This window comes from Montipora foliosa, chromosome 5 (assembly GCF_036669935.1).
Source record: "Montipora foliosa isolate CH-2021 chromosome 5, ASM3666993v2, whole genome shotgun sequence".
Lineage (NCBI taxonomy): Eukaryota > Metazoa > Cnidaria > Anthozoa > Scleractinia > Acroporidae > Montipora > Montipora foliosa.
The window spans coordinates 15,247,736-15,262,735 of NC_090873.1; the positions used below are offsets into that span (position 1 = coordinate 15,247,736).

At 37.7% G+C, this 15,000-nt stretch overlaps 1 protein-coding gene across 1 annotated transcript; it reads left to right on the forward strand.

Moving 5' to 3' along the window:
• The first annotated feature begins 9,647 nt into the window (after nt 1–9,647).
• Nucleotides 9,648–14,960, forward strand: LOC138002239 (uncharacterized). Its single transcript, XM_068848313.1, has 13 exons — nt 9,648–9,653; nt 10,348–10,395; nt 11,210–11,313; nt 11,573–11,655; nt 11,834–11,919; nt 12,069–12,170; nt 12,647–12,734; nt 12,933–12,993; nt 13,148–13,183; nt 13,676–13,741; nt 13,945–13,980; nt 14,106–14,165; nt 14,537–14,960. The coding sequence occupies exons 2-13, from the start codon at nt 10,356–10,358 to the stop codon at nt 14,558–14,560; spliced, it is 786 nt and encodes a 261-aa protein (XP_068704414.1). The 5' UTR covers nt 9,648–9,653; nt 10,348–10,355; the 3' UTR covers nt 14,561–14,960.
• The last annotated feature ends 40 nt before the right edge of the window (nt 14,961–15,000 follow it).

Below are 15,000 nucleotides of genomic sequence, written 5' to 3' on the forward strand. Positions count from 1 at the left end.
ATTTTTAACGCGAAAACAGTGAAAATACCCCCTTTTAAGAGCCTGCTGACGTGTAAAGAAGCACGGTGACCCCATTTTTTTATTGCATTTTTTTAATGTTCATATCATAAATGTTAATTATGCCAAGTTTCCAAAAAAATGTGATAGAACAATTTCAAGGGAATTACCTTAAGTCATCATGTGTTTGGCAATATCGTTCTTCAAAAGAAAGACAATCGAGAGATTAGTTACCCAAAAAAAGAGCAAAGAGGGTCCCTTGTACTTTTTTCTTGAAACGTGATTGTGATTTTTTTTTTTCTCGTGAAACGCGCTTCACTGTAAATTTTGTACTGTTATTGCTCATATCTAATCACGTTTAGTTTCTACGCGCACGTAGACATCGACTTCATTTACACTGATTGGCTGTGACATTGGCTTCGGAGATCGTAAGATTAACAGCTTTCGCCAATGCTGTTTGCAAACGGATAACTGATAATTATAGATTAGTTAACAAAGAATCAGTTGTTTGATTACCATTCTCTTCATTGCCGGCTCCATAGAGGATGTAAAGAAGGCGGGCTTGGAAGACAAGAGGCCAGAGCTTTTCTACGTAATGTACGTAGCACAAATAAGTTCCGCGATAGAAGCTACCACTGAGCTCTTCGTTTCGGAGTTAAACATGTGGCATTAATCTCACTTGGCCAGTACTTCACTTTACATTGTGAGCTGCCAGACTCCTTCCACCTCAAAAATATGAACTGTTAAATGCACCAGATCATAAAGCCTGTAACGGCAAAGTACGTAAATGCTGCATTATAGTGGTTTAGCAGCTCTTGCTTAAATATATGACAAAATCTTATCACTAAGAGGTGCAATTAAGGACTTATTCAGGAGTATACCAAATATATACAACTGAGAAGCATTTGGTGATGATTTATTACTATCATTATCATTATCGTAGAGCTCCCGGATTGTTTATTCTTACTGGCTGTGGGATTAGTGAAAATAAAAGGCTTTGGAACTGTCCGCCTTTTTTTATTTTTTATGTTTTATTTTATTTTATTTCTTTATTTTTTATTTAACATAACAGAAGTTTACATTGCACAAGAAAACAAATACAACTAATTATCTGACATGCACGAGAACTGAGTGATTAATCAAAGAGGGCGAATAAAGTAAATTGAAATCATGTAACTTTCTCAACCTTGTATTTAAAATTAACCTTCTTAACAAATTCAGATAAAATAATCGAGCTCTGTTTTAGCTTGTTTGAATAAATGTAATACATCATTTTTAAAAAAAGTATAGTTAAACTTTCTCACACCCTCATGCCCAGCAAGGCATTGCTTAAACAAGCCAAACACTATTTCCTTAGGTTCTGGATTGAAACTAGTATTGTTTTTGGCATTAAACCACCCCACCATTTGACGAGTAAAAGACGAGGTAAATTGGCAGTCCAGAAAAGTATGGTCTATGGAATCTGATTCACCGCAATACAAGCAGTCACTTTCACTTTTAATTACAAATCTTTTCAATTCCTTTTTGGTCACTACAATTCGGTAAAGACGTTTAAATTTAAATTCTCTTAACCTAATTTCCTTACATGTTTTATATGACATCTTAAAACATTCTCCCCATGAGGCACTGTCAATTGAAGTATTTTACTTCAACGCTGTAAGCCACCTGTAAGCCAAGAGCCGATAAAAATCTCGACATCTTAATTTCTCTAAATTTAACACTATGTTCTCATCTAGCATAAAAAATGGGCCCCTTGGACAAAACCCTCCACGCTCGTGTTATCCATCTCTCTCACTTTTTTAGACATAAAGCTTGGTATTGCGCTTAAAACTTGATAGTACTCCAGAAAATTTGATTTACAATTATACTTCGAAAGAAATTCTTGAAAGGTAAGGTAGCGGCCTGATTCATGAAACATATTATTAACTGAAACAACACTTTTCGAAAACCAGTCTCCAGTTATATAAATAAGTTAATGACTCATCCCCTTTTGGTAATAGAGTGATCACACCTCTGCGCTGACATATTGACAGTTGCCCAATATCGTACGCTGCATTTAAGGTCTTCAACTAGATCATACCCCACCAAATCAAAGAAGTGTTTATAAAATTCCGCCGTAAATCCATCTTCGGCGGGTGATTTTTCATTTGGTAAGGTTTCTGATATCTTCTGACATGCATCAAATGTCAGGTAACCTTCTAAAAACACCTTTTCCTCGTCCGAAAGTTTTGGCATTTCTACATTCTGTGTAAACGTATTAAAACTTTCCTGTGGATGATCCAGCAATATTTTGGACCGATAAAGATCACTACAGTATTGTTCAATTTTCGCCAAAATTTCCTTATTATCGCTTATGGATGCGCCCTCCTCGATTTCAATTTCATTTTTCTAGGTTGAAAAAATACTTGGTCGCTTTCTCTCCGTTTTCAACCCAGTTACACTTAGCTCTAAATATAGTCGCTTTACTTTTCACTTCATAGATTCTTAAGTTCGTCATATTCATTTAGTTCTTGATCCACGTTATTTCAAATCAGCGGCATGACATATTTTTTTATCCAAATTATCCAATTGCTCCTTTATTTCTCTTTCATGTTTTCTAACCAAACTCGCTTTTCCTTTGGCAAAGGAGATTGTAACATTCCGGATTTCCATCTTGAGCATTTCCCAGAAAAGTCGCTTATCTTCAACATAAGGGAGTTTTTCGCGGAACATTGGGTACAATTCACGAATCTTAGCGCTATACTCTTCAGTTAATAAAGAATTATTAAATTTCCACAACCCTGGTCCTCTGGGATTTTCTTTTGTCCATGTCAACAACACATATATTAAAGTGTGATCCGGTGCGATAGAGGGTTGTATGTCGACCTTTCTTACAAAGTTTTTCAAATTTTTGGAAATTAGAACCAGCTCATAGCTTAACAACGCAATGTTTCATCCGTCCACTTGATCCTTGGTCTAGTCTGTGGCTGACCATCAGCCCCGTTCTGCTCAATGTTATAACTCAAATCCGATCAACAAAAATACTCGTGTCCCTTCCCTAGGAGGCACCCAGAGTTTCAAGTATCCCAGGTTTGACTGTTCACAAAGCAAAATACTTTTCGGGATGTGTATTTGCGCTCCAAGCTTGGCTTGCTCTCGTTGTATCAGAACTTTTTAACACAGCGCTAAACCACGTCTACACTACACGCCGCCATATTATTATTATTATTATTATTAGTAAAGATTCTCGAGCAGACCTACAACAAGAAAGATATGGCTATGACAGTTAAGGATTTGAAGCGCTTCCCGGAATACCACGACTAAGACAACAATTTAGAAATGATCTCCTAACGTCCACATGCAGTCAGATCCACTATCGTTGATCCACATAAGCCATCTTTGCCAGTTTCATTACTTTTTTAATTCTGAAACCTGAATCAGTCAACTCGAAGTTACCGCAACCAACCTCAGAATCTTTTAATTCCAATATGTTTTGGGAGATCTGCGTGTTGGACGCAACAGAAATGCAGGCAATCGCAATAATAACAAATCAAAAATAAAAAGAAGAAAATGACAACAATGACGAAAATAACAAATTATTATAATGGAAATAACGAAAAGACCAAATGTGTGCATTAGCTATACAACAAAATTTGGCGAGAGGAATTAAGAGTTAGGGGGCTCTTGAAAATGTGATTCGGACGCTCGCATTTAGAGGTCGTGAAAAAATAGATAATTCATTTTATTTCACAATTGCTGGTATGGTTGGATAGCCAGGTCTATAAGATTTAGCTTGATAGAGGTGTTTAGGTATCTACAGTTAAAACTGCATCGCTTGGACACGAGATACTACTGAAGGTATACAGTAACCTAACGATTGGTGAAGAGAAATATTAATTGGGTGCGTTCTAAAATAAGATACTTAAAAGATTGTCAAACCTTGGATTTGTGTTTGAATTGACTCTCATCGCATTTGACCACATAAACCCGACCGCCGAATGGAATGATTGGTCGGTCTTGCAAATCTCGTCCACAGTAATGGCGCAATACAGCAAACACGTTGCCAACGGTGTTCTTCGACAAGCTGAGCATTGTAGCAACGTTTTTTCGTAATTCACGTTCACTCCAAAGGTAAATCAGCGTAAGAAGCTTTCCCAAAGCAACTCTTGGGAACTCGCTGAAAAAGCTCCCACTACGCAACGATTTTTTACGACGGCATGTAGAGCACCTCCTGACGAACAGACGGGAAATGATTAAGTGTGAGAGACGCAAAACACAATATAAAACTTCCTGAATGATGGTTGGTAAAGGTATTTTTTTCAACATTTGTGGGTTTTTTATCCTACAAAAATATACTGTGAACAAATCAATTTAAGAAATTTTCCTCTAAGAAGCATATTGTTCCAATATTAATTAGTAAACGCAATTCATGAGTGCTTGTAGCTCGCTATGACTGCCTACCAGATATAACTGTCGACGTGATCTTCGTTCCTCTCAGTTAACGTCATAACTACATTGCAAGGAAGGCACCTGAGTGGATTTGCCAGGAGATTTTGACATTGAAGCCAGGTGATTAAATCCATAACGGGGCCGTTTGCAAGGTTTGTTACCTCAAGAAGATTCATAATGAGCAGCACCGAGCAGTCGGCAGGTAGTGCGATTTGTGCTACCAAACGTATTCGTGTCAGTTCACACAAAGCGGGCTGCCTTGACAAGTTTTACACGAAATAATAAAAAAAAAAAAAAGGATCGAACGGCCTATCTATCGCTATTAAATCACCGAACAAGGGAGAGAAGCTGAAAGCTATAAGTAAGGAGAAATAGTGCTCTGGTTTCATACAGTAGTCCTCAGTGCAACGCAATAACAACGCAATAACAGTTTACACAACTTTGCACATTTTTTAACAAAGTTACTTCGAAAGACCGAATTTAATTTACTGACATACTTCATTTATGTATATATATATATATTTTTTTTCACATTTATTTCTCATAATATACGTCTTATGAGTAAAGCTACAGTCATTTAGATTACATAATTTTGGGGCGAGCTTGTTTCACAAAAAGATCGGTTGAGTCCCCTGCCCTCCCCTGGGTTGCTTCCTTGTCAACAGCGATGTTATTTTGAGTTAAACTAGAGGGCAATTTCGGATTTGTTCGGGACAAATCAAACTTGAAATCGGGCACTGACAAAAATACTGTCGGGAAAGCTACAGTCGCACATGAGAACAAAATATGTGAAGAAGACATCACACCATGCTGTGAGCGTCGCGAGTCAGGCTCGAGGTACAAGTAGATGGGCTGGGAGTTGGCTTCGGATAGAGCCATCCTGGTGGATATTGAGGAAATTGTAGCCCCATTTCATACGCAAAATATGGGTCGCCAGCGCCTGGATGCATGTTGTTGGGAAATGAGAAAATTATCAATATTACCGCGAAGTCTATCGCATAGAGACTCTGCTACATATCACCTGTCAAAACATTTCCGAATCAAGACACCCTCGCTATTGTTTTCCAAGATTTGTTTCAGTTTGGCCTGCTCCAGAGGTAGTCGACGGCAGCTTTGAAGTTTGTCCGTCTGCGTCCAAATTTTGTCCTTCGGTGAACAAACTGGTCGCACTTGGCTTTTCATTTTGATGACATATTTTTGACATAAGTAAACAGTCTTGTCCTCTAGTGCGATTTGGCCCTGCTCTATTGTGAGCCAATCAGAGATTACCGGAATTTCATGCGGCTTGTTGAAAAGGTTGTAAAGTGTAAAAGCGGCACAAGACAAGGTGACGAGTATGGAAATCTCGGTTTTGCGACAGTTCCTCCGATTAATCTTGGTGGGAAATCGGAATCCTTCATTTAATCGTAAGAGTTCAAAAGTGTGAGAATAAACCTTGATACATGCGAGAACAAGTCTTACACTAGTTTGCAAAAAGAGCGCCCGTAAAGTTTTGCACACAACTCCATTAGGGACCTAGGTTTTCTAAATTGAATTGCACTGCAAGCTCGCAAGACAGGGAAGCGCGCCGCCCTAAAGGCCTCGTGTTTGGAATTGCACCGGAAGTCAGACATCCAATGGGAACTCAAAGACTCTGTTGTTTCACAAACAAAAAAAGTGTTATATTTATAGGAACTTGACACTTACACGCTCGTTCCCACTCGTGTCACTCTTTGAGTATTTGAGCGAAATTCTCTAGAAGAAGATAGTCCTTTATGTCAGGCAACAGCAGCAGTAACCAAGTCGCAAGGCGAGCACGATCAGTAAAGCGAACTTTTGTGCTTTTGTGGTTTTGCGACTTCCTCAGAGTACCGAGAAGCAATGTCGTTCGTGCTCTAGAGAGCAGCGGCAGAATAAAAGAAATCGAATTCAGCAACAACTCCACCTCTGCTGCCATTGAAGATACCTTGCTGAACAATTTTAGAGACCACTTGAGAAGGGAAAACGTGAATCGGTAAGTGGTATTGTGTTCCAAACTAAACAATACAGGACCACTGTTTTTTGAAGAGGGTTGGCTGTAGTGGCTCCGCTGCTCCCCAGTAGAAGTGAAGAAGTACCTTCAGAGAGGGTGATTGTGTGGTAAATTTGATCTTCTTTTTGTTGGGGGTAAATTTTGAAGAGAACCCTTCAATAGGGAGAGGGTGTGTGTATAAAAAATGGAATGGCCCATTCTGTAGTTGCTCCATTCGTTCATTCGTTTATCGAGCTAAGTTGGTTATTTACAGATTGCAGTTTTACAAGGTCGTGCAAGGCAGCACCTTATTACAGTCTGTGGGACTTGTCAACTCCGTGTGCGGTGCTACCCTGAAACACATCTTTAGGAATCGGGCAAGAGTCTATCTGAGGATAAATGAAGGTAAAAGTTAATTATAAGTCGCTGAACATGTGATGTTCGATATAAGGGAGTTCTGTACGCGAATCCTGGGTGGATCTGCTCCTAGTTACTTACAAGATTCGATCTTTTTCATCCTAGATGCTACAGTAGTAAATCAACCAGGACAAAACAGACAGGCCAACGGAGATGGTCAGAATGCGGGACAGGAAGGTTGGCTTAACAACAAAATCTTGAAAAATGTCAAATATCCATATCCAAGGTGGTTTCAAACCCAATCCCCCGGCTCTGCTCGATTGAGGTCTGAGAGGATCTGAGAGTCATTTTGTAACTGACCCCTCAAATATGGCGGTTCCGCCGCTACAAGCTTTTGAGATCGAATCAAATCAAAATCAGGATCGCTCGCAACTTGCTTTTTTTTTTTTTTTTTTTATGCTTGTTCATGAAATTGAAGGCAACTCATACGAGTTTTTGGGCTTTATTTAGTTTCACTTTTATTATTTCTCAGCTAAAAAATGCTTCTTTTTCTTCAGATTCAGGTGTTGTGGCGATCGAAGATGATGGCAACGATGGAGACGGTAGATACAATTGTATATAGTCCTCTTATTGAAAGTTTAAAGGGAAAGTGGCGTTCGTTTAAGATCTTAGCCCAAATCTGTACTCCTAAACCTGACAAAAAGGCTTGTTACATGTAGGTGAAGTCTTGACGTACCAGCTTTAAAACTATAAGCTTAATCAGGGCGCAACTATGGATGACCCAGCTTGTAACATTGTTTTACTGTCATTAAATTACAGTTGGAGAAGGCCACCAAGATTCCGACGATGCCCTGCCGTCAGTCCTCGCAACACGATCAACCAGGAATCAGCGCAATACTAGTTAGTATTCACTTAGTCAAACCTGTTTGAGTACGTCTATTTTCATATTTAATGGATGCATTGCTTCAGAGCTTATGACAATAAAATCAACAGGATGACAGTTTCCGAGTGCTGCAAGGTGGTAGCACCGTAGATTTGATTATGAAGTTGTTAGCCTAAATTCTGTAGATTAGTATACAGTTTTTTGGCTGTTTTGAGAATCACGATGATAAGATCATTCTAAATAACTCAAGATATGAGATACTAAGCGATACGGGAATACGGTGGTTGGCACTAGCAAAATGAAAAGAGTTCAGTCGACACAGTTCATTATGGAGGTCAACAGAAGTTTTGGTTGCCAAAATATGGCTCTGTATGATTCAAAATAGGTTTTTTAAGTGTATATGAAGATTACCTTATTCAAATTAATGAAGAATGGCGTTTATTTTATTGTCATAGTGTTCTTGAGCTGAGTTATTCAAGATTTTGGTTTATGCAGATTAAAAAACTTGTGATGTCACAAGGTGGACACAAAATGAAGTAAACTCACAAAGTATATGATATCTCTGCAAATGTAGTCATAGTCATTCCCAGACCTCTACCTTTCCAAAATGAAATATGCCTTATTTGTTACTCCAGAGTCGAACGTTCTTTCTTAGGGTGCGTTCGATTGCCCGTATTCCGGAATAGGAAAACATTGAATATAAGTTAGAAATCCTTCGTTTTTTATGGACATTCACATCAATATTGCCAAACACTAGCCAAAATGCTATTAACATCCTGTCATGTCACCACTGAACAGGTGTAGAATCAGGCTTAACAGTGTGGTTGTATGAATGTTTCTTATGCAGTTAATTCAGACAGTGATGATGATGTGGTAGCAGTGCATTCACCAGTATCTACATCCACTCCACTTTCTCATCAAACAGGTGAGAATGGTGAATAATACAATTTTTAAAATTTGCAAAACCACAGGGGTGACTATTGAGGAAATTTTAACAATTGTTATTGTATTGAAATAGGTTACATGGATATTGAGATAGTATTGCGATAGTGGGGGTACCATTGCAATAGTATTGCAATAGTTTTCAAGAATATCTATAATATCGCGATTGTTAGCGATGTTTCATTTCCACTTTCGTTACTATCTATAAGTCCCTACATTGTACTTCAGTACAGGATGGCAGCGTGCCATGGAAAGAATTTGCTACGTAAGGTATTGAAGTATGAATCCAGACCAAGTGGCCTGTAAATAATGCACGTGATTTGTGGTGTAAGGCTCCATTTTTTTTTTTAATGGAAAACTGCAAACTGATATGTGGTTTTCACCAATATTAGTCTTCGACATGTACATTGTTCATGCGTTGAAGTGCATTCTCTTGAGATTATAGTTTTGAGCATCAATTTTGATACAGTGGTTTCCCTGTGTTTTATTGCTTTCAGGATGTCAGAAGAATGCTGCAGAAGCATTTGTTTTAACACTATATGGTAATACATAAAGAGCTATTCCGTGATTTAATTTTCAATTTTTGTTGTGTTGTTGATTTATTTAGTAAATTTATTTAATTTTCTTGAAAGATATCTAGTTATTGACTGACTGCCCTCACTTGTTGACCAGAACACTGATTTTGCTCCTAGAGTGGTGATAGAGAGATGCCATTAATTACAAGCTTTGAACCAAAACAGCTTTTCTAAATAATTATTAGTTAATGCTTTTTGTGTTATGTTGTGTTTTTCATTGACAGGCTCAGTTGCAAAATCTGGCTCAGTGGTAAAACCAGGGATGTGCCAAAGTGCATCTTTTTTTATTTAAACATATTTTAATGGCGAAGTTTGCCCTAAGAGAAAAATAACTCATCAAGAGGGCTCACTTCGAAATAACATTAAATAGAAAAATATTCAATAATTAATAATTAGCCAAAGCGGCAGCAAAACAGACAAAAAAAGAAAAAACATTTAAGCAATGCTAACAGGTGGTAAATACATCTGAGTGCATCTGAAGGTTACAATAATATTTATTATCACATGTACACTCTCATTTTACTATCATTTATTATTTTATTTAGTTTTTGCAGTATTCTTCTTTGTACCTACAGTAAACAATGGTGAACCTTAGAGTGGTTTCAGTGCTCGACCTTAGTGGTAACCCACTAGCCCAGGACTAGTAAAACCTTGGTTTGAGCTAGTATAGTAGGGTATAGTAGGGATGAAGAGAAATTCAAACAGTTTCAAGTTAGGTTTCTCCAAAAAAGAATTGAAAATAATTCTCAGATTTAAGCTTGGTAATCACAATATTAGCCTTGAAAGGCAATCAATGCTTGGCTACCAAATGTCACCATTTGGCCACCATATTTTTGACTCCACTACCCCATGGACTAGTTTGTTAAAAAAGTTATAAAATAATAGTTATTTTGGCTGATCAATGTCTTTGCCGGGGCGTGGAACTGGCCTCCTTCATGTCTGGGTGTGAGATGTGAATGTATTGCCTCTGATTCCTCATACCCTTGAAAGTTTCTTGTTACTTGTTCTATTTAATGCACATAGATCTGCAATTAATTATTAGTATTCTTTCGATCACTCTAACATACATGTATTGTTGGGTTTTTAATTTACTGCAACCTTTGAATCTAGATTCTCATGACCCCTTTAGAACTCTGAGTTATATTTTGAATTTATTTTCTCTTTTCTCTTTTCAGTGGGCACAATGGAAGAAATGAAGGATCATCTGGTTGCAACCGAAACTGGTAGGTCCAAAATATGTTATACTCTGTACAAAGTTATGACTATTTAAAGAATAATTACATTGCAAACATATTTGGTCATTACAATGCATTCTACCAATAATCAAAGCAGCCTGTCATAAACGGCTGGGGACTGGGGGTTTTCTGCACATATTTTCAGGTATATCCCCAGCTACTTTGATATAATACCAGCCTGTTGACCTCACTACAGCAACTCGAATCCCCGGCTATTTTGTGTAAATCCCGGCCTACTTAAAAAATTAGTGACAGGCCTGGATAATGATATCCAGATGTTTAAGATCAACTGAACTTGTGTCATAATTTGAAAACCTCTAATTTAATATGTTTAGTACATGTACCCATTAATAAAAAAAAAATTGAGTTTTACAACATTTCAACTTTTTCTTCACATATTTTGAAAATTGTAACCCTGACGGATAATTGTTTAAATGGAACAACCTTAGGAATGATCATGGTGACCATAACGATAACATGGAAAACAGGCATTATGATGCAGAGTTTGGGAATCAAACCAGGGCCATAGTGGTGGCAGGCGGGCTCTCTCACTCCGGTGCCAACCCAGTTGCCCTTAATTTATCACGGAGAGAGGAGAGGCTAATGACTCACCTGAAAGAGAAACTCGAAAAAATTAATTACTGGCATTTCCCCCTCCCCCCCCCCCCCCCCTCATCTTGGAATTGGTGGATGGTCCACTTTCAAGACATCTTGCCCTGTTTAACAAACACTTGACAACAGTTGTAACCTTACATGCAATGCATAGATTATTCATGCAGAATGAACTTGTCACCTCTTTCAGATTGCACTAGTGGTCCACAATTTGATGTCAGACTGTGGCAATGCTTTTTGAAGGCCAAGGGGGTCCCACAAGCATTGTCAGTAATCTGTCTTAATCCAACTGAGGTATACAAATTTCTGAAAATGATATCATTATTGTTATTTCGTGTTACCCTTTGTTGCATGTAAATAAAGACTTTTCTACCTGCTTAACTCATGTGACAATAACAAAAAGGCGAAAATTAAAAAAAAAAACAAAACCAAATGCAGGAAACTGAATGCATGAAGTTGTACATTAGTCTTAAGTGCTGGGATGAGTAGTTTGTTTAGAATAGCACTCTATACAAGGATATATTTTAACATTGAAATACATTATACTTGGCAGGTGCGGCTGCAGAGTTACTTAGATTTGGCTCCTGTCTGTATAATCAGGTACACTCTGACAGACAGAGCGATCAATATTTTAAGGTACGCCCCGACCCAAACATGTGGCATACAATGGCTTGTAATGGTTTCATGGTTTCAAATTTTCTTAAGTGGATGTTGATATGAATGGCAATTTGCAAGTTATAGACAGTTGGTATCTTCCATTTGAACTAATTTTAGGCAATGTAAGCGTTATTCATATTTTACAATCATTTTGCAGAAATATCATGGAGTCAGACTGTGCTGACATAATGAATAAGTGCCACATTCATGTGGCCCTCGTCGGGTCACAGTTTGACAGAGAACGTGAGTATAACAACTTAGAATTCTTAAGTCGGAATGACATGAGTTAAATGTAGGTGTACAGTGACATTTCCTTTTCAGATGCAGATGAGTGGTATCTGAATGCATTTAATACAGGCTTTAATTTAAATTAATTTTTTGTCTCTCTCTAGTGTGTGGTAACAAGAATACATCGAAGGTGGATGACATTGAGGTGAGGCTTCTGCAACCAATGATGTCCTCAATAAAGATGGTCGATGGAGCCTTTTTAGCAGGTATATGACCTGTACACTGCTATGAAATGAATTAAACTGTAGAAAACAACAAAAACAGGACAGTAAAGCAAGTAAACATGCAAACAAAACAACCCTTGGATAGTAATGGTTTCTTCACCTGTTACTGGCAAAGGGTACATGTATCTATTTGGTCCTTTACCTGTTACGCCAGCCACCGAAAGTTAGATGCATTTCTTTTATTTTCTTTTAGTGGACATACATTTAGGAAAGTCAGAGTTTTATTTGCTGTCTGTGAATGATTTGACTTTGATAGTTTCAACATGTGAAATTACAAAAGATCGCACAAGTTCTCTCACCTAGTGGGGTATTAGCATTATAGTTGGAACAAAAGTTATTTAATTTGAAAATTGACAAATTTAAGGACTGTATGGTCTAAATGAATCCTTGCTTGATTTTCTAACCTATTTAACATGAGGTTTAAATCATTGAACTTGTAACCTTACCTACTATTATAGGACATGAGCTAGAGCAGCCTGGCATCCCAGACCTGAGGAGGGCAGTGATTGATGCAATCGAAGCTGTTGAGGCCCTCCGTGCACAGAGGTAAGAAAATTGAATTACCTTTTCAAATTTCAGATCTGGGATTTATCATTCAGCAGATACATGTAGTCATGATTTTTGGTTGGTCCATTACTTTTTTATTAGATGGTGACATGCGCTCACTTCAGACAGAGCTGGAGTGCACGAATGATTTGATGTCCAATTTCAATTGAAGCATTTTAATGTGTTATTGTATCACAGAGATATTCTCAGGACCAATAGGGAACTGAAAAGGACCCAAGAACAAGAGCTGCAGTTGGCGGTTAGTCAGTGTGATATGACATAGATGTACAGTACAAAATTCTAAAGGTGGTTTGAATGAGGATTGACTTTTTTACTATTATTCCGGTATCATAAAAATCCCCCAGCTGCTGAAAGTGCAGCTGCGATAACAACATACTTTGCTTTCAACCTAGGAACTGGAAGATAGAAGAAAACAAGTCAAACAGACTGTAAGTAAAATAATTGTCACGTGCGCATAATGTAGAAGGGAGAGCACTGCTTCACTGATTAACTGTGTCCCGTAATTATCAATTACGTATGCCTTTTGTTGATATCGACTTTAAGCAACTCGATCTGAGTGTCATTAATGGAAAAAAAAGGAATATTGTCGTGTTGGTTGTAAAACTTGTAGAAAGGAACAAATAATCTCTTCAAGGTCAAATTAAAATAATTTGAATTTTCAAAATAAACAGGAAAGATCGAAAGGTTGTTTGTTGTAAAATACCCAATCATATAAAACTTAGATACATTACCCTCCATTTGACGAGTAAAATCGTCTGGCGTTAGCAAGAGTAAAATCTATTAAGTCACCCTTAGGAGGGAAAGGATTGAAGAAGATTGGGTGGTTCACGTCTTAATCCACGAAAGTCTCTGAAATGTCAGTGATGCATCAAGCCACCTCAAAAATTTTAAAAGCAACTGTTCAATGTTTGTCACTGTAGGATGATGATGCTGGTGGTGAGTCTGCTGAAGTGACTCTGGAAGAAACGGTGGTAGACTCTGAGGAGGTAATTCTTGAATGAGACACTATCGAAGCAATTAAGCAACATGCTAGGTCAAAACAAGAGAAAAATTCTCATAGTGGTAGAGTACATTGTACATGAAGCATGTTATATGTTATGATTGTTAGAATTGGTCTTTGCTTCCTTGCGTTTTAAAATGAAGCGTTGGTATGTAGTGTTGCTGTGTCTTTTGTTACTACCTTCTCCAGGTGCGACAAAGGAGGATCAAGATGTTTACACAAGAGGTAAAACTGATTTGATGGCATGTGCACTCATAGCATGTAAAAATAAACATGTACGTACTAAATGGGACTGAGATGTGATATATTTTTAACCCACATTAATGTGCTCCTTTTTTGCTACGTTTAAGAGAGAGGTGCCCAGAAATCGTGATACCGAAGGCGAAGAAGATCAGGATAACAGTGGAACGGTAATGGATTTTTAAGCCATGAAAACTGACCGCCTACACTGATAGTACACAATGTTCGCAAATCCAAAGGGATGGTCATTTGTTCGTAACTAAGGATTTTCTCTTTAATACCTTATAAAGCACGGAACATTGTACCACTTCCACTATGAACAACGTTACCTGTACACAGAATAGGTGGCCAGACTTGTTTATTAGAAAAAAAGATGACAGAAATTTTTGTAAACTTCACATTTCTGTAGTGTTGTGGCTAAAGATGCAGTTTTGTGGAAAGCATTCTGCTTTGAAAACACGTCTGCAAACACTTAACACAGTAAATTGAAGTATATATCTATTTTTTTCTAAAATTTTTGAACTTTTTTTCTTTATCGCAGGTGATGTTCGATACGACCCTATAAGCAGTGTAGTGGAATGCTGGTTCTGAGGGCAAAACATGCAATCCTGGCCAAACACTATGAGACACTTGGCATAAATAAATAATGGACCAACCAATCGTGAATAGTGTTTATTTATTTTTTCCTCTACATAAATGAAGTTTGCAAACATTTGTTAAGCTCAAAAACAATGAGAGAGGGCACTTGCCAGCTTGACATTGAATCAATACTGTCCCATTGGGAATTGTTGGAGTTTGCAATTTAAAGAGATCTGCAGTACGGAGCTAAAGTTGTATTTTCTTTTAGGAGTTCAAAAAGTTTAAAACTTTAAAACTCGTATAGTGCCTGTACGTATACTATTTGTTATATGTAAGTTTTATGTCAATAAAACGAACTGGCAACCAACTGCAATCGTGTGACTATGCATGACCAAGGCATGATGGATAATAGCAGAATGGGAGAAG